The 23,600-nt window shown below is 41.7% G+C and overlaps 3 protein-coding genes across 4 annotated transcripts; all 3 read right to left on the bottom strand.

Moving 5' to 3' along the window:
- Nucleotides 1-3,022: 3,022 nt before the first annotated feature.
- On the bottom strand, nucleotides 3,023-8,850 carry mapk12a (mitogen-activated protein kinase 12a). The gene is made up of 12 exons (XM_071504599.1): nucleotides 8,406-8,850; nucleotides 7,387-7,516; nucleotides 7,147-7,205; nucleotides 6,906-7,017; nucleotides 6,780-6,809; nucleotides 6,500-6,547; nucleotides 6,122-6,236; nucleotides 5,117-5,188; nucleotides 4,886-4,965; nucleotides 4,575-4,653; nucleotides 4,295-4,468; nucleotides 3,023-4,121 (listed from the first exon to the last, which is right to left on the bottom strand). Exons 1-12 carry the CDS (start codon nucleotides 8,522-8,524, stop codon nucleotides 4,054-4,056), a joined length of 1,086 nt encoding a protein of 361 aa, XP_071360700.1. The 5' UTR covers nucleotides 8,525-8,850; the 3' UTR covers nucleotides 3,023-4,053.
- Nucleotides 8,851-9,255: 405 nt separating this feature from the next.
- Nucleotides 9,256-15,633, bottom strand: selenoo1 (selenoprotein O1). The gene is made up of 9 exons (XM_071504569.1): nucleotides 14,965-15,633; nucleotides 14,495-14,698; nucleotides 14,217-14,394; nucleotides 13,472-13,602; nucleotides 13,055-13,332; nucleotides 12,710-12,878; nucleotides 11,295-11,480; nucleotides 10,904-11,060; nucleotides 9,256-10,708 (listed from the first exon to the last, which is right to left on the bottom strand). Exons 1-9 carry the CDS (start codon nucleotides 15,516-15,518, stop codon nucleotides 10,478-10,480), a joined length of 2,088 nt encoding a protein of 695 aa, XP_071360670.1. The 5' UTR covers nucleotides 15,519-15,633; the 3' UTR covers nucleotides 9,256-10,477.
- A 258-nt stretch (nucleotides 15,634-15,891) lies between these two features.
- Nucleotides 15,892-23,356, bottom strand: trabd (TraB domain containing). Of its 2 annotated transcripts, none has more exons than XM_071504582.1 (10): nucleotides 23,260-23,356; nucleotides 22,636-22,676; nucleotides 22,299-22,353; nucleotides 21,459-21,625; nucleotides 21,000-21,140; nucleotides 20,496-20,606; nucleotides 20,249-20,388; nucleotides 19,265-19,437; nucleotides 18,406-18,502; nucleotides 15,892-18,281 (listed from the first exon to the last, which is right to left on the bottom strand). In XM_071504582.1, exons 1-10 carry the CDS (start codon nucleotides 23,339-23,341, stop codon nucleotides 18,110-18,112), a joined length of 1,179 nt encoding a protein of 392 aa, XP_071360683.1. In that variant the 5' UTR covers nucleotides 23,342-23,356; the 3' UTR covers nucleotides 15,892-18,109. The 2 variants fall into 2 exon arrangements, with proteins under 2 accessions (XP_071360683.1, XP_071360690.1); XM_071504589.1 differs by lacking the exon at nucleotides 23,260-23,356 and adding an exon at nucleotides 22,859-22,940 and having other exon boundaries at nucleotides 17,062-18,281.
- Nucleotides 23,357-23,600: the final 244 nt, after the last annotated feature.

Raw genomic sequence — 23,600 nt, 5'->3', positions numbered from 1 at the left:
GATAAAACCAAATCCAGATTTGGTGCACAATTGCACAGCCTTTTCTCACTGTTTAGTTGCAGACGCATTTTCTAAAAAGGTTTCAGCACTCATCCAGCATGTAGTCTTTGACACATGTAGCTACGTATGAGGAAACACAGACCTCTGTAAACTTGCCACAGAGCAGAGGCAGCAACACATATCCAGACTGACATCTGGAACCATGCAGTCAAATGGTGAACATCATGTACACAGATACATTGCTATGTAAAAATATAAATCTGTGTAGAAGCCTGCAAATAGACAAAGACAAGGACATAGAGCAAGTTGACAGGTTTTCACTCCCGGTAAAACTCCTCCGTTTTATCAGTTTATTTGATCTTCAGCAAGGACATGACAGCACAAATTATTTGGAGAATAAATACTGTCACTCACAATGCCCTTGTTGCGGTTCATTTCAATTAAAATTGATGAGCTTGGATGGAAATTAAGAGCTGCTTTTGCTCTTACAGTGACAGCGTTGGTTCTTATTTATCCAATCATTTGCTATCAGAGTTCCCTCTGTGAGACAAATGAGAGAAATTGGAAAGTGTCCAAGCTCTATCACTGTTAAAAAAAAAACTCCAATCTTACATACACAGCAATCCAAATTAGTGTGGAGGAGTGTACAAGATGAAGAATCTCTGCAAAGACAGTGTGATCCCTTCTCCATGGTGAGATTCACAGTGATTAACCTACCTCGGACACGTAACATAAACATAGTTATAACTGACGTCAAGAAAAGAGTGTTTGGGCATTGCTGCCATTCCATGAGTATTCCCTCCCGAGTCAGCATCAGTCTAAAGTGTATGGCTGTGTATTAAACTGTGCATGCCAGACGTATTTGTGTATACGGGTGCACACATGCAAAGTTGAAGTGTGTGTGTCTGAGGAAATATGCTGCTTGAACCCAGCGTGCTCTGAAAATAAACCGCAGGGTCAACAAACAAGACAGAGAGAGGGAGTCCTTCCATGTGCTGCTGTGTGTGTGTGTGTGTGTGTGTGTGTGTGTGTGTGTGTGTGTGTGTGTGTGTGTGTGTGAGGAGGGGTTGTGGGGTAAAAAATGTGCTTTCCCCTCTGTTTTCCTGTCTGCAGCGGGAACAGAACTCTCTGACTTTTCAGTGAACTATCCAGCAGAACCCTAGTGTGTGTATGTGTGTGTGTGTGTGTGTGTGTGTACTGAGGACACAACATACACCCAGGGTTAGTTTGGAGGAGCTCAGGCCCAGGAAGGAAGCTTGTCCTTGGGGGAGTCGCCCTCTGGGGGTCAAGGATCTGGAGGTCATTTGAGACAAGCTTGTTAAATTCAACACCCGCCAGTGGAGAATGTACTGTATGTGGAGGAATGGGCAGAATCTAAACGCAAACAGGCATTCTGCATGAATGTTTAAACATTTGCCTCTTGACATTATCAATCACATTAATTACAAAACTAAGGTTGTCAGCATTTACAATACAATAAATCACTGCAACAGCTACTCTGACTGGTTCATTGAGATAAATGGTATCTCAGAATGCTAACATTCTCATAGTGACACTAACAAAGGTTTTTCACATGTTCATCATCCTAGTTTACCGTGTTAGCTTAATTAGCATTCAAAGTACAGTTGAGTCTGATGGAAATGTCAGCGGTTTGAAAAGCATTTGGTTGTACACCAAAGTATAGAACAAACTGACATTTTGATCCAATGCGATGTGATCCGACTCGATGAAAAGCCTGCCGGTCACCAATGTCAGGACACATTCTGCGAGAATTGTGAAACTGTGATTGTCTGTGCTGAATTTTGCGCTCATCCAGAAAACTAGATTTTGAAAACTTTTTGTCTGCCAGTGGAGCTAGAGGAAAAGTCAAGGTATCACTAAAGTCATTTATCCTCTTAGGACTTTGAATATCTGTAGCAAATTTCAAGGAACTGCCTCTCCTACTTGCAGAGGTGTTTCAGTCTGGACCAAAGTGGTGGACCAACCCTGTCATGGTTTGTTTACCTGCTGCCACCTAGTGTTCATTTACATGTCCGACACAAAAGTGAAATGCGCCTTACTGCTGTCATGACTGACGAACAGTTTGGCACAATGGTATCATTTAAAGAGGAACACCAATTTTACACATACAAACCACTTCACTAGTCATAGGGACTAATCAACCTGTGAAAATATTTGTATAATCATGTCTCCTGTGGCTCTGGAGGAGTTTTGTCAAGTCTGAGGAGATAACCCCGATGGTGCTATTTCAGGTTTTAAAAAATGGGTGTGTGGACTTCAAAAGATATGGACATTAACCTGGCTGAGGGAACATAGCAGAAAGATTATGGAATATAAAGGCTCCAGCCCTTCTGGAGCTTGATCCATACTACAAAATAACCAAAATTGTATGTCTCTACCAATGAGTTTCAGGTGACATTCCTTTTTATCCAGAATCATATAAATGCTAACCATTTGTGTGAAAATCTGTCATAACTGCTGTGTGAATTCTTGAGTTATGGCTGAAAAGGTGTTTTGTTTGGTCACAACGAGCTTGACCTTTGACAATAAAATCTAATCAGCTCACCCTTGAGTCCACGTGAATGTTTGTGCCAAATTTGAAGAAATTCCCTCAAGGTGTTACTGGGAGATTGTGTTCACGGGAATGGGATACACTGATGAACTGTTTATCGAGGTATCGAATTGTTCTGGTTCATTATATCTAGTAAGGACATGCCTGTAATTGTGCTTCTATCAGGAACTTAATGGACATCTCTGCAGGAATCAATCTGAGTCAGTCAGATAGAGCTACAAATCAATCAGAATCAGAATCAGAATACAACTAAGATTCAACCAAACAGAATAGAGCTAGATACCAACAAATCAGAAAAGAGCTACAAATCAACCAATTAGAATACAATGTTACAAAATCAAAAAGTATCATCAGACCCTGACTTTGATCTGTGACTTTGACCTTGGACTACTAAACTACGGATTTGTTTGTAGGAAAAAAGGGGGGAAAAAAACAACATATGCATGTGCATCATTTTCAAAGACAATCTTTAATAATAAAAATACAGGAGTGGTGTTTAATTATTAATTCATATCAATTCACAAATCAATATGAGAATGTTTTTTGTGCAACTGTCTGTTTCAAAAAAACATCATAATCAGATTTATGTAACGTGTTTTTGGTTCAAAATGAATATGTGAATGTTTGTGCATACCCTGCTGGGATGGATTTCATACGGCTCCACAGTATTATGTCGTTATCATTAAGGCCACTGGGAGGAATGACATGGTCACAACAGACATGTAGACTACACACACAGACACACACACACACACACACACACACACACACACAGACAGACACACACACACAAGGACATTCCAAAAAAATCTAATCAAATTTGTTTTAAGGACATTTACTCACTGACAGGAAAATTATCTCACAAAATAAAGCACGTATTTTCTATATCTATTACCTTAAAATTATGGTTTTACCACAAATAGAAATGACTCTTGGAAATCCAACAAGGTATGTCACCAGGAGTCTTCAAGAATTTATCCTTTCTCTAAAGTCAGATGTGTCTACCGTCATTTCTACATTTGTATTTAATACCAACTGGTAAGGAGTAATGTATTTGATGAAATGCTACAACAACATATATGTACCATTCAGACTGAAATTTAAATTGAACTCAACCTATTTTAAATGTATTGACATTGATTACTTAGTTAAATATTTAAAAATAGTATTACCTGACTTACATCAGTTATGTGTAAGTGAGCTAGCGTAGCATCTTCAGCACTGAAGGAAGTGCTGAAAAGGTCTAATACTAAACTCGAGAAGCAAGCTACTGGACCAAAATCATGCTGAATTTTACAACAAAAGCAACAAATCCATAACTGGGAGGTCATCAAAAACACAGTAGCTTGCACTTAAAAGAGAATGGAGTCCATGGGCGTTCATTAAGCCTTGTGATCAAAGAGTTTAGCCACTTGAGCTCAAGACAAAAAAGACATGTTAATTTGTTCTGGTCCCAGGCTGCACAGCAATCTCTTTGTGTTTTACAGTGAGGTTTCCTTGGATTCTGGCACAACCGGTTTGAAGGTCAAGATCTCTGTGAAGGTGTGACCTAAAGAAAGAAGCACAGCAGGACAGTGATTGATAAAACATAACAGCTCATATTGCATTCCTCCTTTCCCCTTTGCCCCCCATCCTTTATATCAGCATCATTTACTGATCTTTTTGTTTACGTTGCAGGTTGCAACATAGTCAGTCTAACAGCCCCTTCCCCTTCATTCTTACGTTTCCACTGGTCCAGCGGCAGGTCTGTGTTGTCTAGCGAGTGGTCGTATGGCTGTGCTTCCGTCTCCTCCTCTGGTTCTCTGAACTCTGTGAAGTATGGCAGCGTGAGAGCCTCTGCAGCGGTTACCCTGCTCTGCGGGTCCAGCAATAACATGCGCTCCAGCACAGATACGGCTGAGGAGGAAAAACAGAGTGAGGAAAGAGTGGAAGCAGCAAATAAAATCAGAGTTTGACTTTCAAATTCATAATAGGCAGAATTAAAAGGCTGGGCGTGTCATACCTTGTGGATTAGTTGTGGAAAACACCTTCTGAAGGTCTTTCTTTTCCACTTTTGGAAGACTTCTGATGTAGCTTTTGGCCTAAGAGAAGGAATCAATACATTGAATCTAGAATAAATCATTATGTTGATATATATATATATATATATATATATATATATATATAAAAAATATACATAATGGTTTTGTCTTAGAGCCAAATTGTGCCTCAATTTCCTGAACTTTGGAAGATTTGGGGGCACAACTGGGACGTACAGTAAAACCAGGGAATGTATCTTTAAGTTCTTGTATGAATTGCATGGTCTGCACTCACATCTTCAGATTCCAGTTTTGATATAAATTCCTGAGCTGGCGTTCCTGTAATTTTCATGATCTCAGTCAGCTGATCTAGGTCTGATGAACAGGGGTCAAGGTTCAAAAATGATTCAGATTCACAGGATAATTCTTTCAAATAGATTCATGGAAGAATTACAGTGTTTCTGCACTCCACTCTTTGGTGGTTCTGAAAATGTCGATGGAAAAGGTCAGGAAGATAAAAGGATACGGTCACTGCCTTTAAAAAGAGGTTTTCCTTGTAGCATTTCCGCCATGATGCAGCCAGCAGACCAAATGTCCACTGTGGAAGAGACAGAAATTGATAGACAGCTGATAAACACCACACGTCAGACCCCGAAATATTCTAAAGAGGTCACAACAGCATGATATGGTAGGCCAGTGATCTACAGCATAAAACGAAAGAACTCTCAAAGTGTTTATCTAAAGTGTTAAGAGATCACCACCTAGTGGATGATACATATCATTACCTTCTGTCTCCACTGAACCCAGGTGCTTACAATAGCCCAGCAGTTTTTAAATGTATTTCTGGGCCAATTTCATATTCATGAGGTGTTTTTTCCAGTGTAGTTACAATGAAGCTACAGTGGAGCTTTCAGCTGTGTTCTAGACTCATCATTCACAAATGTAAAGATAGGAATCTCCTCAAACATCACACCTCAGCATGAAACCTTCACTGAGCTGATTCAAACCTGCTTTTAAACCCCAGAGAAACAAACAATGAACCTGAAAAGACAGGTCTCATCTCCATCTCCATCTCTGCCCCCACCCTATAGAACTCCCTCCACCCTCTCTGATTTTGTGCAGTTGTATGTAAGGTGTCTTTGAGTGTCTTTAAAAGACGTGTATGATATATATACAGTATATAATATACTTATTATTAAATCTGTCACAGTAGAGAAATAAGCACTAATGTCTCTACTGACTGTGGCCTCAATAAACCAGAATGTTCTACAACCACAAGACTTGCGCAAGACATTTTTGGAAAAAGTAAGAAAGCAACAAGTTCCAGCCTGTTTTCTTGAGGTTTAAAAGGTCATTCTGGGAAATGCAGTAAATCATAGCTGAGGCAGCCTAAGCCTAGGAGCACGTAAGTACGATAAAACATCAAGTCCACACTCTATCATAAAATAACAGGAGCATTCAGTGCTGATAGGGAGCAGTGAACATGACAGTATGAAAGAGATTTTTTCCCCTGTAATTAGCTCTAAATTACCAGTCTGAGTGTAGTGCATCCAGCTCAGGATGACCTCTGGGGCTCTGTACCAGCGAGTCACCACATACCCCGTCATCTCACTGTCTGCCTGCCGCGCCAAACCAAAATCCAAAATCTGACAGAACATGATTGGAAACACACTAAAGTCAGACACAGCAACATTTACACCTAGGTCATAGTGAAGTAGCAAATCTGGTGATATGTCTTTAAGGACTTGCCTAAAAGTGTAGAATTGGCAACACAATTCTGGGCAGTGCATTGATGATTGTACATTCACAGGTTGCCCATTTTTGATTGGAACACCGTAAATAAAGTATTTAACAATTAAGGCAGGCTGTGGGTTGTGTTTGTTTGGGTTATCAGGGTGTGCAGCTGTACCTTGAGCTCACAGTCCTGGTTGATGGCCAGATTTCCTGGTTTGAGGTCCTGCAAAAGTTGACATGAAAAGACTAAGTGTGATTTTGACACTGAGTCTGTAGGAAGCAAGTGAGAGAAAAAGTAAACTCCAGTCCTAACAGTCTAATAAAATGAGGAGGGTATAAATTTGCATAAGAAACACCGACTCCCTTTTCTCATTAGATAGGAATGTATGAAACTTTATCTTACATACATGGTGGAAGTGTACTGTATATAAACATATATATGAAAGACAACTTACCCTGTGAATTATACCAGCTGAATGAATGTACTGCAATAAAGGAATAAAACAGGAATTTAATCAACAGAACAAATAAACTGAAGTAATAAATTGTCCACAATACATGATGAAAGCAGAGTTCTCCACCTTAAGCCCTTTGAGGATCTGATAAACCAAATACTGAATTTTTTCTTCGGACAGTCTCTGCATCTTCATCAGCTTCCCCAGATCTGTCCCCATGAATGGCATCACCAGATAACTTCAAGAAGAAGAAAACACCATGGCCATGGACACTTTACAACTGTCTGCTGCTTTGAAACTTGGTGTAGAATTGTAATACAGGGTAATACAGTCCCACAGTATTGGCAGAGGCATAAAAGGCACTTACAAATCGTGGAATCGGTCCAGGGAGAGGTCAGCAGTAAACACGTCTAACAGCCCAATCACCTGCATCGGACAGAGATATCTATCACCCAGGAGGACGTAAACTTTTGTCCCATAGGTCACTTTTAACACAGATATCTTCTCACTTCCTTATTTCATATGCAAATGAAGACTGAGTGGCCTGATTCATTCTTGTCAGAACTAATAAAAAAGATGATCGTGCAGCGATTAACTTGTGTCTTACATTCTCATGCTTCATGTGTTTGAGAAGCCTCAGCTCCCTATAGGCCCGTTTTGCAAAGAGCTCAGACTGGAAAGGTCGGTACAGCTTCTTGATTGCCACTTTGGCTCCTGTTCGGGAGTCTACTGCTGAGCTGAGGGCAAGAACACATCAGAGAGTGTGAGACAAAACATATAATACCTCCTAAAGAACACAAATTGATCTGAAACATGAGCAGTATGAGGAAATAATAATAATCTAATCCAGGAACTTCCCTTTGATCTTATCTATTAGTCTCATCGTCTGATTAACTCTTAGTACATAACTAAAGCTGTACTTTCCTATAATCTGGTCAGGAATTTCACTATAAGATCAAACCTGTGGCCACACACACACACACACACACACACACACACACACAGCCCCCCCCCCCCCCCCCCCCCCCCCCCCCCCCGGCCCGTCTCTTCCCCTCATCTGCTACAACCAGCTGTGATCCCTGCATGTAGCAGGCGGCTCCAGCTCCAGCTTGTGTCCGATCACTATTTTTTCAGAGTTGTTCAAGTGTTGTTAAGTTGCATTCAGGGAGTCTGTTCAGTTCAGTAACCGCCCACACAGTCAATCATTGATAACAAAGGGCCGCATGCTGCGAGACGCACAAGGTGCCTGAAGGCAGCTTCTCGTGCAGGGTATCAGTAAACCTGGGTGAGCGCAGCTTTGTTTTTGTTTTGTTTTTTTGTTTGTTTTTTTTTAACCCACCAACCCTTGTGCGTTCTTTATGATTTAATAATCCCAGGGACGACTAGAGAGGTGAGGATGACTGAGGTGAGGTGGAGTTATCGGCGCAAGTGTCTCCATCATATCAGGAAGTGGAGCAGCATGCGTTCAGCGGAGCGCAGATACTTTTCCTTTTGTTTGAGTGTGGCACAGTGCGGCCGCCCGTAAGTCACCATCTGCTCCGTCGCTCTCCTTTGTTACCGTGCTCCACATGATCCCGCAGTGCGATCTGTGGTAAAGCTTCGCCCAGTGGGGCAGTTTTCACTTACCATACCGTCCCGTACGCCCCGGTCCCCACCTGCCTCAGATCCCGGTACCGCTCCGGCACTTCCCAGGAGGTTTTGTTGACTTCTTGGCGGTAATAGCCGGGTCTGACTCGCTTAGACATCTTAATTATTGAAACGAATTAAGTCTAGGATTGGTTCTTCTTTGGCCGTTTTGTTTTGTCCGCGGTCGCTACACACCCATTGTCCCAGATCCCACCTATGCGTTCACCCTCGATCATTGCGCAGCTCTGCGTGTCAGCCCTGCGTGTCAGCCGCTTAGGGCGCAGCCTGAGGTCACCGAAAGCCACTCCTGCTGAAGGCCTACAATTAAAGGTGAAAGGGGGGCTGGAATGCGAGAAACGCGAGACTACGGGCTGACAGTACGCCTTAGAAATGTGTTGGCAAGTGCGCACAATTTGGATGGTAACTTAAAAGGCTGCTGAGCGCCCTGGCTTAGTTACACCCACTCTAGGTCATACTCATCAGCGCTGCGCCCTTATACTTAGCTCAGGGGTAGGGTAAACAAGAGTTTGGGGCTTGCTGGGACATGAGCGTTACTGACGCCCAGAGGTGAACACAAACACAACTATGTGGTTAGACCAATAGTAGGCTGCGTTGTGCGCCCAGGAAACAGAACAAGGAAACGGTCATATTGACACACTGGAAAGTTTAGATAGTGTGACATTTATACAAGTACAACAGGTTTTACACATTCGTGTGCATCAGTGATCCAGTGGCAGAATGGCACCATCAATCACATATGTTATGACACACACACACACACATGAGGAGGCGTTCAGCTCTTAAAATAAAAAAGGCAGGTGTGTATTTGGCACAAAGAAAAGACACAATGTGTAATCACTGCTCAGTTTATTAGGATAGGTTAAGGCTAACTGAGGAAGAGCTCAAACTTATTTTTCGTTTATTAAGCAAATATAAAACTCAAACAAACAAAATATAATTTAATGTCACCTCATTTCTGTCATTTGTTCAAGCAGAAGTGAGTTATAATCAATGCTGTTTCGGCACCATAGTTCAAACAAATTCATGAATGGGTATGAATGTTTGATTGATAGCATCCCATTTGTCATACCATTAGTAGTAAACTTCCTCTATGGTGTTTGCATGGTTACAGTCAAACTAAAATAGTCAAACATGCTGTTCCCATTTTTTTTCACCTGTAGTTTCTATGCTTACTGAACATAATAGATAATACGTGGTTTGTGGTTCTGTGCGTATGAAGCGCTGCTATAACAGTGGCAGAATACAGAATACAGTGTTTTCTGTTATAGGAGAATATATTGTGCGTGTCTATCTTCTGCGGCTCATTGGATCAAGTGCAATCATTCCCTCTCACCCACAAATGTGCCTAAAAGATCATCTCTCTCTCTCTCTCTCTCTCTCTCTCTCTCTCTCACACACTCACACTCACACATTATTTGGTATATATAGAGGCAACACCCCACAGTTTATCAGAGTCAGGCAGGTCACTGTTGGACTTGTTGTCTGAGTCGTCATTAATATCTAACAAAACACAAAACAGACAGGGAACAAGTTGAGAGTCTTTTTTTGTTTTTTTTGTAAAGTCAAAAAGTCACAAGAAATAAAAATGCCTCTAAATGTATTTCATAAGCTGCAGTTGTGTGCACTTTGGTATAAAATTCCAACTGTTTTCTTTCACTTAATGCATTTAGGGGGGAATCCACAAAAAATCCACCTATGGATTTAAGGGTGACCCAGCAAATTCAACAAATGAAATATGAAGTACATTACAATGTCCTGTTTTAAGCAGAAATGTCAAGCCATCAGAAGAAACCTATGATCAAAACCCATTTCACACATGGTCAAAAGCTTGTACTACCAAACTCAACTCATTCCCTGCCTGCTTTGTATCAGCTAGGTAGCCTGTGGTGTGTTGTGCCTCACACTAACTTCCCTGATGCTGCCTGCCAAAGTAACAGAGAGTTCCACAGTGACTGGTTGGGGGAGGGGGGCATAAAGGTAAAAAATGTGAATTAAAGGTCAGTGAACTCTCTTGTCATTTTAGGCAGGCAAGTTAAAAATCAGGGAAGTTACTACGAAGATCATGTGACACAGATTTCATGGGCCCAAGCAGGGGGCTTGCTGTCATAGGGAACAGGACTCCTGGCTGTGGCTGTGGACGTAGATGCAGCCTCTTGCTGTTGCTCCTCTCCCTCGTCCCTCTCTCCCTGTTCGGTTGCACCGCCTCTGCCAACCCACGCAGGAAGCTCCAGACCTGGCTGGGAAGAAAATGGTTTCTCCAGAACCTTGAGGACCCGCTGGACCTGCAGCACAGAGAGGAAGTGAGAGCTGAAATTGAAACGCTAAAGCTGAAGAGAGATAAAAGGAAATGGGTGTAATTGAAGTGCATCATAAGGTCAACTTTGAAATCACTCCTAATGCTTTTCAGGTTAAGGTATATTGATTTTTGTCACACAGGTGCCCTACGGTCTGAGTGTGACAGCGAATCCGAGCCTGACCTCAGAAAAGTCTCCATTCTCAGCCGCCTCTATTGCATTCTGGGCAATGTAGTTCCTGAGAACCACACGAGGGTTGGTGCTGTCCATCACCGTCACCCTCTCCTCTTGCACAGCCTGCACATCGCTCTGGCCCTCCAGCTCACGGGTCAGACGCTTCCTGCAGAAACGATAACAGAAAACACTCAGAGAGTCACAGTAATGGAACAATGTCAAACTCAACAACTCATTTCCTTCTCCCTCTCTCTGTCTGACCTCTTTATCAGTCACACATCCACCCATCACCATCCACCAAAAAAAAAAAAAAAAAAAAAACAACCTCTCATCCGGTCCATGTAGTTTCTCACCCTCTGCTCTTGTTTTACATCATCATTTCTTTCTCCCTCTATCTCACCTATAGCGTGCGATCCAGCTGGTCCACTCCTCAGCCTGTTTGGCTTTCAGCTCTTCCTGGCTGGTCTCCATCAGGTCTTTCAGTCTGCTGAGTTTGTCTAATTGCCTCGCTATTGTCATCCTGTCTGAGATCATCTGGAACAGCGCTGGGTTGCTCTGAGCCATCGAGAGCAGCATCGCCAGCTCACTGTCAACAGCAGACAGGAATCATAACAGTTACAACTGTTATTGGCATGTTGGAGAAAGCAGAGGAGCAGAGCTGCCAGCGCAGACAATCCAGGTTTTATCTTTGTTAGATACTTTGTGGTGGAAATGAGGTAAAGACAGACATGATTATCTTTATGGCACGTTCAGCTACACTGACTGTGTTTACACGTACAGATTAGGTTAGGCAGGAAATCAGATAAAGCATTCAAATGTGTTATTCTGATGACTCTAAAATTCATGTTTACATCTAGTTTAGTTGACCATCAGATTTTCCCTCTACAGCTTCCAATGCAACAGGACCAGACGTAATTACAAGTCCTCACAGTATTATACAGCACACATCACTGGACCACATTGACGGGTAATAAAATGTTGTATTTTCTCTAGCATTGTTTCTATTGAAAAATCATGACCTTGACAGGCAGTCAGGTTACAGCTGACTTTCAGTAGCATTTTATAAAATCAAACTCTTTCAAATCCCATTTTGAAAATAGAACAGAAAGACATCAGAGTGGGTGTGACAGCTGTTATTACTAGTGTTTCAATGAAGTGAAAGACCGTAACTAACTGCAACATTACTGTTCTGACCCAGTCTGATGTCAGACTTGACTCCAAATGAGTGTGCAAGGTGTCAAACAAGACTATCACATAAAGCGGCAATAGTGACACAGAGAAGCTGAAATGTGACACACCAAACAAAACGAGGTTTGGACAGTGTGAATGTAACACTGAAAGTATCTTTTCATGAAGTGGGCAAGAAAATGCCAACTTTGTCCTGAGGGTGGCAGTAAAAGACTCCTCAGCACACGAACACAAACACTGAAGCTCTGGTGCTCCAGTATAAGATGTCACAATCAACCCACAGTCCTTCTGTTGAAGTGGAGGTTTGGAACAAATGGTGGCACTAAAGGAAAAGTCAGGGGGGTCACTGAGATCACTAGGATTCATCTTCCGGGGACCAAGAATATCAAAAGCAATTAATACTATTTTAGCATTTAATTTTCAAGACACTGTATTCTGTCAATCAATTTCACTGGCAATCTGTTGGCCATAGCTTGCTGTGACACTAAACTGGGTTTCATGTTTTCACAGACCCTTCTAAAATGGACTGGAACTACCATCATCATCAGTGGGGAATAATCAGATTACTGCAACGTGTTTAACCCACTGACTTATCTTCTCTTGTCGCTCTAAAAACGTATCACTCACCGTGGATCCATAGTCGGTTTGTTGGCGGCCTTGAGCTCCTCTAGGGAGGCACACTGTTCCAGTAGGAGCTCTGTGGCTTTTTTCACAAGCTCCTCTTCTCCTTCACCTTCTCCCTCAGCGGGACAGGAAATCTGACTCAAGCTGCGGAAGGTGTTTGTGAAGTCAGCACCTGCGGGAACAGGACAGAAGAGGTTACAATAACGGTGTAGTAGGTGGCTACTTAAAATATTTCTCTTGTTTTATCTGCAGTACTGTATGTACAAATTATATCACCAAACTAGATTAAATGCTCTCTCATTGGTCTCTGTTGCTAGGCAGTATAATGCTCTTTAACTCCAGTCCCACCTGTGTTGTGCATGGCCTGCAGCAGCTCAGTGATCAGAATTTCATCCTCAGGCTCCTCCTTCTTCAACAAGCCCAGTTTTTTCCTCATGTTCTTTAGGTAGAAGCTGTTATACAGATCTAGGTACTCATCCATAACAGCCTCAGCCCGGTCTGGTGGCAGCTCTGGAGCAAGAGCCTCCGCTAGCTTTACCAGGTTCCACCTGCAGATAGCCGGCTGAGCCTGGTAGGAGTAACGGCCGGAGTTATCGGAGGCGTTGCAAATGAAATCCGGATCAAACCTGAGAGAGATAAGGAAAGTTGATTTCTATATTCTAATGTGTGATGGATGCCTCATCCCTAGAACATGTGTATTATGATTATATGTATAAAATCACCATACAGAATCATAAAGTCACAAACATGTTCCAAATGTCTGACCTGTCCATAAAGCCATATGGACCATAGTCTAGCGTGAGTCCCAGGATGCTCATGTTGTCTGTGTTCAGGACTCCATGACAGAAACCTACACACTGCCACTGTGCCACGAGTTGAGCTGTACGAACCATCACCTGTAAACAGGGAGAAGACATGATCTCGCATTACAGCATGTTCAACTACACAGTGCATTCACTTTTTTCACAGTTTGCTATCTTGCAGACTTGTGATAAAATCATTTAAATTCATTTTTTCCCTCATTATGACAAAGTGAAAAGACTTTTATGCATTTTTGCAAAGTTATTAAAAAGGAAAAAGTGAAAAATCACATTAATTTTAGCATAAGGCTTCAACATAACACAATGTGAAAGGTGAAGCAGTCTGAATCCCTTCTGAATGCACCGTATGTCCAAGAATATCTGGATATGAAAACAATCCCTGGGGAGAATGAATAATATGATTTCTGTCTAAGTAGATGAGGAAAATGTCAAAGGTCTGTCTCCAGATCTCTTAATATCTCAATCTCATACAAAGCAGAGGGCACAGTGACTCAGCACATGTGGTCACTGAACCATTTACAGCAGCTTAACAGGATAAGAGGATCCAAATGTTCTTGGCTTCAAACTAAAATGTCAGCGCCTTGAGTCAGCTACATGCTGATTTGAGTAAACCTTACAGTAATTGCTGTGTCAGGGGCTGAGATTTGCATGTCGACAGGTGGAAGAGATTGTCACTCGGGTGCTCTGACCTCTCTGAAGAAAGCCACGTTCCTCTCCACTCGGTCTGAGTAATTCTGCTGGATCTCAGGGTAAAACATCTCAATGACATAATCCATCATCTGACCTCGGATCTCATCACGTCCATAGCTGGGACCCTGACGGCCTGTGAGCTCGTCTGCCTGCTTGAAGATTTCAAAGGATCCAAACCTGCACAAAATGAGCGCAGTTAAGACAAAGCACTCTTACATATATATCTCGAGGAGCTCAGGCATCCTTGATGGATGAAATAGGGCCAACGTGCACTCACCTGAGGAAGGTGGGAGCGATGCGGAGGACCACAGAGCATCTCTCATGGCGAGGGTGTCCACTGTAGTACACATCCCGAATGACCCTGCTGTCAGAGGTCACTACAGAGCCTGCTCTGGTGGTGGGCACACCCAGAAAGAACATTGCTTCGCTGCACAGGAACTCTCTTATACTGGAGCGCAGGACCTTACGGCCATCAGCTTGTCTATGGAGGAGAGAAGGACACAGTATAGGTGCATTTTCCTAATTATTCAAGTAGAGTTGGAATTCCCACAAATAAAATGTCAAAACGGATTTGCTTTAAAATGTGTCTGCTCCTTTAGATGATCTTTGTGGCTGTTAAAAAGGAATCAAAGTCCTTTTTTCACGTATACATCTCTCACTTCATAAAATGAGTTTAAGATTTTTGACATCTGGTGAGTCCCACCTTAATAACACAATACAAGCTGATACAAAAACAACCCCTTGTACCTTGAATAAGGAGTCAGTCCCGCTCCCTTCACCTGAATCTCCCACCGGCCACTCGGATTCTCCCGCAGCAGTTCGGGATCCTGGCCGGGTGGCATCTTCACCTCCCCCAGGTAGCAGGCCGCCCCGTCGCCAAGCTGCCCGGCGAACTGTCCGAACTGGTGGCCGCAGTAGCAGTGCGCGGCGGGCTCGGATCCAGGCATCACTTTGGAGCCGCTAAGATACTCTGGACCGAGCGGATCGTCCATGACCTCCTCCCCGTTGAGCCCCAGCAGCGCCAGGGCTTCGTGAGACACAGCCACGAACCGTGGCTTGGTCAGCGGCTGCGGCTTCACCCGGGAGAAACACGCTCCTTTCACCTGCCGCACCCCCGGCTCCTCGGACGGGTCCAGGGGAAGTTTCCTGAGGGCGACGTTGTCAAAATCGAGCCGCTCCAGCGGAGAACGACTCATAGCCAGACCCATGTCGTCCATCCCGACCGAGCTCAGGAGCCTGAACACGGAAACACCCGGTAGGAAGATTCGCGACGGTCCCAGCCGAGGTCCTAAATAAGCCATCCAACCAGGGCCATGGGTCTGCTTTTATTCAGTGGCGCAGTTACACAGTGGTCACTAATCATGCTTTCATAATCCTGCAAGGCAGAGCGGATGTTTGCGAGACTGACGGTGTGACGTTAATATTTGTCCGAGCGGAAACAAACAGCAAAGACGAAACTACACAGGCTGAAAAACTAATGTCAAAATGACATAGTAAGATTTATATGATTTAATAGAATCATAACGGAATAAGATAATAATTCGTAGTATTTAGCGGTATAGAATACTATACTATATATTCTAAAAAATGTCTTTCCAATATAAAGCTTATCACTATGTGAGTGTGTCAATTAAAATATTTGCAATTTACAAGCAACAAGAAGAAAATAACATCTTTGAGGCAAATATAGTTCATCTTTACTTAAAATGCTTTTATAATTCATGACAGTTTGGTTTGTAACAGCAACAATACAACATAAGGGTATGGGGAAACAAATCTTACAACAGATTACAGGCATTCACAAAGTTTTCTTGGCAATTCTCATATGTACAGTACATTAAACTGTAGGAAGGAGAAAGACATGTTTAAATTTGACTGCATTATACTGCTGAGGGACATAGAGACTTGACTACATCTGTCGTGTGCGTTTTCACTATTCTTATATACTAAGAAAATGAATTCATGAGTTGGAAGACAGATTATCTGAGTTAGTTTAATGTGTGGTTAGTTTGCAAGTGGTCTAATTATGTTTGTAAGATGAAATGATACTGCTTCAATTACTCAAGTCCCATATTTACTCACTGGATCATTTCAGAAATCTCATAAATACGTCTAAATAATGTACTGTAAAAAAAAAAAAAAAAAAAAAGACTTAAAATTAGGATTGGGAAAACCTGGAAATCTATGTTGGTTTATCACTTTGCAACCACATAATTATCCAATTTACTGGGACATCTCCCATATAAGTTCCAGGGATGTCATCTTGCCACTTTTTACTCTGTACTGTGGATCCAGGTGATTGTTGGTAATAACAAGCCTCAGCAGAAGAGGCATTCTCAGGGTCAAAGGCAGCAGTGACAGCAATGTAAGGCTTTACCTCCCAACTCTGACCAGTTTCCTTCCTAGTGGTCGAAACAAGCCAATTTCCCTTCATGAGAAATCATGAAAAACAATTTTTGTCATCTCTTCAATCAATCCCTGTTGCCATTTTACAACCAGACTGGGAAGAGATAATGCATATATCATAAAAGTACAAACAGCTGGTGTGCTGAATGTCAGATGTTCTCATTTGAAGGTTTTTAGTGATGGCTTTCTGTGTATGATGCATAATTCTGTGTCAAGTATGAAACCTTTACTTACTAAGAGATTTAGCCAGTTAAAGCCCGAAGATGAAGGTGCCTCATATTGGAGGTACAATCAATATATAAATCACATAACTGATCTGTTTCTCATCCTGAGGCACATTTAAGCTTGTCCTGCGTCAGGTCTCTGTTGAGTATATATGAGTGCCTATAAAATGTAGGGGGCATGGTAACATTTCAGTTGAAACCAAGACAACACAAATGTAGACAGATGTCTATATTTAGGGCAACATCATTTATAAAGTTTGTCTACCATATCTCATATCAATAAAAGGACAGATTCTTACAAAGTTGCACTGACCATTTGGTTGTAGTATCTGTAAGATGCATATAACACACATTTTTGCCATTCCATTTAGTTAACCACTAGCCCTTACAGCTGCAATATGAGGCACTTGTTCGTTGATGTACCATGCACATATGGAATAAGTCAATTTTGTCTTATGCTTATCCTGTAGGTGAGTTTTGAAGAATATGCATTTTAAGCAGTATGTTTTTTTAACAGTTAAGAAAATGATGGTCAACCATTCCAATTCTTGACACTTTTTGACATTTACATCAAGTCACTCTATGCACCAACTATAAAAAGTGAAGGTTTTTATAGACTTCCTAGATTAAATTTCTCCAATTTCTTTATTGCAGTTCTCACTGAATTGATATTTTACTTTCTTGTCCCCTCCATAGACTGCATGCACAGTGCAAGAGTCCACCAGTCTCTTCTAAAGTGCTGGACCTGAAATGTGCCAGTTACCAAAAAAAAAAAAAATGCTGGCTGGCACATGACAGAAGGAAGGAATAAGGAGACAGCTTTAGAAAAATGTGCCTCTCACAAAGTCGCTCAGTCATATCAGGGCAGGTGACTGAAGATAGGTGCTGATGATACCTGTCAAATAAAATCTCTGTGTCTAAGTCATTAAAAGGAATAGTGGGGAAAATGTACTACATCTATTCAAAAGGAATAATTGGCATTTGTAAACCTTACAAAATGCAGGATTTGCACGAAATAAGAAAGAAAAGAAAGAGTACTGTCACGGTTTCTTTGGCAGTACGGCCCTGCTGCTTCTACAGGGACATCAAAACAAGGTGGGAGGCTCTAACCCCCCCCTCCCAGGTCCATGTTAGTTCATCATGTGGGCTGGTGAACCCTTTCCTCCATCCTCACCTCCTGTTTTTAAGGCCACTGGTGATAGATGCATTGTTTTCATAAATCAAAGGTCATGTCACTGATGGCTTAGAGAAGACCAGTGGGGTCAAGCAGGGGGTGGCCGCAGAATCTCCAGCACTGATTGGACAGCAGGTAAAGACAGTAGGGCTCTACCTAAAGTCCCTCCAGCACGGTAGCAGGCATATCCCAGCATTCCCATCATGACACCTTTGATGACTGTGCGCAACACCCAGCCAAAACGTGAGGGAGGTGCAACACTGAGGAAGAGACAGACACACACATGGAGCAGCTGTTGCAATTGTCAAAGCAAACATAATTATAGTAAATTTCTAGAACTGAATATCCATAATGCATGGTGTCAAAACAACAAGATAAACATACCTCATGATTTCATTAATGTTGAGCTGCTTCTCCCAGTTTTTTTCTATGCCAGGGACGTGACCCATCCCTACGACTCCCACCACCACAGCAGGCACTTCTGCAAAACAGTAGAACATGTTTTACATTAACAATCTACACTGCTACAACCTTATATTATTTATAATTACATTATCATCTTTGTAACCTCAGGTAAGAGTGAGCAAGTCCCCACTTTAACATTTATAAAATTTTAATTATCACTTTCATTAAGTGTAGAATTTAAATGTAGAAATTATGTCAAACAAAAGCACTGCTGACAAAGTCCAGTATGATTCAATGAGCATGAATTGCTGCAGGTTGACAATGAATACAAATGTAGCTTTTTAAGTTAATGAAAAAAAGAGTGAAAAAGGCTCCCACTGTTTCTGTGAAATATTGTTTTAAATGTCACCCTTTGCTTATTAAACATGACTCAGCATTTCCACTGACACTCTCTGTAGAATTCAAACCACATTACTGATCTATTAATTACGCAACAATCTCGCAACAAATGTGATGATAGCTATACACAGTAGGCTGACATGTCTTGCAAGGAAGACAAGAACTGTACCAAGCAAAGGAATGCTGTCCAACACTAGATTTAAAAAGTAAAATAAAATCCAAATCATTTCATCTTAAATTCTAAGCAATTTATTACTATATTATTTTATTTTAATAATATTATATTATATTATATACATGTATCAAAACATGCACATAATGTACAAGAAAAATAAGACAATTGGGGAGCTAAAAACCTGATATCTATTTGATGATGTACAGGATAGGGAAAAAAAAAGGAAGATGTGGCTATTAGCTTATTGAACAGTGTAATACGCACTCTGGGCATTAGGGGGGGCCTCCACACAGCGTGTAGCCTGGCGGAGCGTGTGCGTGAGGTAGATGTCTCTTTCAGCTACGATGGTCTGGTGGAGAGCAGGAAACTCGCCGATCATCTCTGACATGGTCTGTTCCAGCAGGTCCTTCTGTTTGCACTTCTCTACGTCCTCTTTACTGAAACATGACAACACAACCTTACTCAGTCAGCGGGCGCTCACATATGATGGAGAACATTTTGTTTTCTGTTGGTTATGACATTGCACAGTGAAGAAAGAGGAACAGTAGACATGTGAAAGTCTTGATAAGATCTGGAAGGGTTTTTTTTTTTAAAACGTTACATTTTGCATCTATGTTTTTGAAATATTTGTAAGCATCCATTGTGTAAAGGTTTTATGCGATATGTACACAACGTTTCTTTTTAGCTGAAATTATTTTAAAAATAATTTTAACCATTAAATTTGTTTAAATGAGCAAAATGTATCTGCAGGGGTACAAGTATATCATTGTTTGAACTGATCCCTTCATGTACAGTATGAATCTCCTGCACGAATCAAACAATGGACTGCAATGCAATGGATTATAGGATACTGAAGGTTGCAAAGAATACAACAGTTGCATACTATCTAAGACGTCAGAAGATGGACACTCAAGCACGTTATGCAGAAAGTTTCCATTCAGATCACAGACGCTGGCAGTTTAAAAAAAATTGTCAGAATTGCATGTGCTCTGGAAAAAATGTGCGGGCATATATTCACAAGTTCTAAAGAGAACACAGAGATACCACTTTAGCTCACACATTTATTGTAGCTGCACTTTTTTGTGTTTTTTTTCCTCAAACCAAAATGTTTTGTATTCTACTACGATAATTTCCTCAAATTTCCAAATCCACTGATATCTAGTTAAACAGCGGCAACATCTGATAATAGACTGATAAAGACTATCTCCTGATACTGGGTGACAAAAGCTTATTCAGAAGAGTTTATACCTTATTGGGTCTGACAGAAAACAAAGACCCCAGGCTAGGCGGGCCTTCTGCCACAGACTGAGGGCAGCAATAGCTCTCTTGAACGTCACAGGGATTGGCCTGTCCCCAAGGTGAAATTTACAGAACGGCACCCGCCCAGCCTGTGTGGGAGGAAAACCATCAAGACTCAAAAAGAGAATAACATAAAAAGAAACAAACACAAAAAATGATCATCTGCTTTCTTAATGTTTTTTTGTGTATGATTTACCTCCTTGAAAGCCTCCCTAAACTCTCCTCCAGGAGCCATGCCCAGTTGCTCTGTGATGTGAGCTGAAACTTTGAGCAGGAGGATCTGCATCAGGCCAGACATCAGCCCATTCTGACAAACACAGAGGGCAGAAATAAGCATTCACAGAGAAACAGTGGTCATTATTTAAATATCCTGGCGACAGCACAAGAGCTTTAGTTTCAGGCACTTACATTAATGTAGTTTTGGAAAACCAAGAAGACAAAACGCACAAATGCAGAAAAGGGTTAAAGCTCTTTACTCACACTTAGTCCTGCTTGTGCAACATACATCATTGGTATTCATTTCTCCATTAACAGTGAGTGCATTTCTGCGTTTTTCAGAATGTACTTTAATCTCATCATCTTTGTTTCACTTCCTCTCTACCTCTCTCTCTCTCTCTTTTCCCTCTGTCTCTCCATTTGATTCACCCTTGCTCCTTTTTCACACCACCACCACCATTCTCCACCTTTCTGAGAGCCTGACCTGTTTGATGGCATGCTGAACCTTCTCCAGGTTGATGTCTTTGGCTTCCCTCAACAGTGTATTCTCGTCCATCTTCAACATAGACACCCTGTACTGGCACAGCTCCACAACCACCACGTCTGGTTGCACAGCGCGGATCGTCTGTGTTAGGAAGACAAAGAGCAGTGGGTATATAAGATAAGAGGCAGAATCAGAGAGAGTCAAATGGAAAATGAGCAGTGACGGAGGAAGTACAGACAAAACAATCAATTTGGAAGAAAGACAACAACAGCTTGGCGAAATAGAAATGCCAACCAAATTACAGTATATACACGCAACTCATTGTCACTTCACAGTGCTACTCTATAGCACTTCTCGACATTCATAGAATTACTCTGTTATTTCACTGACAACTCAGAGCATATCACATCTTAAAAGGGTGTAAATAGCATTTTGCGCTGTAAATCCTCATTGGCTCACCGTGGCCACGTCCTTTTTGCTGCTGTCGCTGAAGTGCGCAGTGCCCACCAGGTATAAGATGCTACCATCAGGGGCAGTAAGACGGGTGACTGTCTCTGGGAGCTCAGGAGACGACTGGCGACGCTGAGTTCGCAATTGCCAAAGCAGCTCCATTGCTTCACCATCGGCTAGACAGGAACAAGAGAAACAGAAAAATACAACAGGAAAAGTATAGTGTCTGTTGTATTATTTTACATTTTCTTAAATACACCAGCTACGGTTTCTGCAAATTTACATCCCAGCCAGTTTCACAGCAATATAGGCTTCACACAGGCTGAATTGTTGCTAAAGAGTTAAGTCACAGCTTTTAAATAAACTTGAGACAAGTCTGGAAAAAGTGCAAACTAATTCTGTGGCTAATACTGAAGACAGCAACAAAACTGGTAGCACATGCATTTGCATCAGGAAAAACTGCATTCTTAAGGTGAGTGATAATCTAGACAGTAGCGCTACATGACATTTAAAAAACTTGACAAAATCTTAGGACAAATCTAGTATTATACAGAGAATAGAAATTGTAAGACTTTTATTATTGTACCATGATTGGTTTACTGCTGCAATAAACAGTTTTATAAAATAAAAAGACAATAAAAGATTTATAAACTATCCAGACATAAGTTGTAAAAAGATGAATACATATTATTAATAAAATTCTGCAGAGACAGAGACAAAACAGAGACAATAAAAGGGCAAACAGCTGCTGCTGCTGGTGGTGGTGTAATACCTGCAAACAGGTATTACACCACCTCTCTGATGAAGTACAGCCAACACACTGAATTAAGAAAATACACAAAAGCTTACAGAGCCCTGGAGGTAGGCATGGAAGTTCCTCTTCTGATGGCCCGACTGACTCATCCTGTGACACATCAAAACAGCAAACAATATTTTAGACAGGAGGCGCCAGATTAAGGAGATTACTTCTGTCCAAGTCTAGCTGGGTTAAGAAAGATGGTTTGATTACACACAATTGAGTAACTGCTCAGAGCAAGGGTTTGCAAAGAAACTCAAACAAGTTAACAAAAGAATAACGTGTTCTTACACAGACTACATCATTCTTAAACATACAAGCTCTCTCTCTCTCTTTCTCACTCTCTCTCACTCACACACACAAATACAAGTACGTGTGTCTTTTACAAACCTCTGAATTGTTGTCTTGGTCCATGTTTAAAGCACTGAAAGCTGTGTGTGATAGAGAGCAGAATGAAGATATCCGTTCACACCATGCAGTCTGCGGTTCACACACAGTGAGCTGCTCAACGACAACAACTAGCAGCGGTGCAACGTTACTGACTGCTGACGTTGCTTTACCTGGGCGCTGACTTGTCTAAACGCAGCTAACGTTTAAAACGCAGTAACGTTACCGGGTAAAGTGATCGCTGTCGCTGATTCATGACAGGAAATCAAAGAGGTAACGTTGTCTCCGCCGAGGCCATCCTTACGAACTGAAGGTTAGCTGCACAAGAGGCTTGCACAGCTGAAGAAGAAGTGACTTGCCGGGGGCAGGTCTACAAGCTAGCTAATGTTACTTCAAAGTACGGGACTGCTAAACACTGAGGGTTTACCGAGAGCCCATCGGTCTGGCTAGCAACCCGATGACGGTAACTGCTAACTAAAGCTAACACAGGCTAGCAGCTCCGGTAAGAATTTAGTCAAATATAAACGTTGAAATGGGACAATTACACAACAAATACAACCATTCACAAATATAACGTATTTTGGTATATACAAGTTAGTTGTTCACAAATGAATATCTTTGACTTACTGAGCAAGTGAGCCCGTCTGTCACTGTGCTGCTCTTCGCCAGTGCAGTGCTCGTCTGACAGCAGCGGTGCATTCTGGTACATGTAGTCATTGATTGTAGGGACGCGGACATTTGTTCTTTTATAAAGAAAAAGTTTTTAATTTGTTTTCATTATAACATTTTACACATTACAATCAAAGTCTGGACTGTCTTCTCCACATTTTCACTAGCATTAACTCTATCGGAGATTTATCTCTCCAACAGCCTTAATGTGAAAATCTACACAGAAAATTAGTTATAAGCAGAGCTGTGTTACAACATATAACATGCTCATACACACACTCGTGCTACTAGTCTTAAAG

Source organism: Trachinotus anak, unplaced genomic scaffold (genome assembly GCF_046630095.1).
Source record: "Trachinotus anak isolate AG129_WGS33_773 ecotype Australia unplaced genomic scaffold, CSIRO_AGI_Tana_v1 ptg000002l, whole genome shotgun sequence".
In the NCBI taxonomy this organism is placed as follows: Eukaryota; Metazoa; Chordata; class Actinopteri; order Carangiformes; family Carangidae; genus Trachinotus; species Trachinotus anak.
Note: the sequence above shows the minus strand (reverse complement) of the source record. Positions and strands in the feature narration are given on the sequence as shown.

What these genes read in the sequence shown, in the direction of transcription:
- mapk12a (XM_071504599.1), bottom strand. Translation starts at nt 8,524, where the DNA reads ATGTCTAAGCGAGTCAGACCCGGCTATTACCGCCAAGAAGTCAACAAA. An exon ending in GATGCACTACACTCAGACTG is followed by an intron (nt 5,189 to 6,121) that starts GTAATTTAGAGC and finishes TCTCTTCCACAG; the next exon opens with TGGACATTTGGTCTGCTGGC. An exon ending in TCTTTTTAAAGGCAGTGACC is followed by an intron (nt 4,966 to 5,116) that starts GTATCCTTTTAT and finishes CCTGTTCATCAG; the next exon opens with ACCTAGATCAGCTGACTGAG.
- trabd (XM_071504582.1), bottom strand. Translation starts at nt 23,341, where the DNA reads ATGTACCAGAATGCACCGCTGCTGTCAGACGAGCACTGCACTGGCGAA. An exon ending in GCAAAAAGGACGTGGCCACG is followed by an intron (nt 21,141 to 21,458) that starts GTGAGCCAATGA and finishes TTCCTAACACAG; the next exon opens with ACGATCCGCGCTGTGCAACC. An exon ending in TTTCTGTCAGACCCAATAAG is followed by an intron (nt 19,438 to 20,248) that starts GTATAAACTCTT and finishes GTCATGTTTCAG; the next exon opens with TAAAGAGGACGTAGAGAAGT.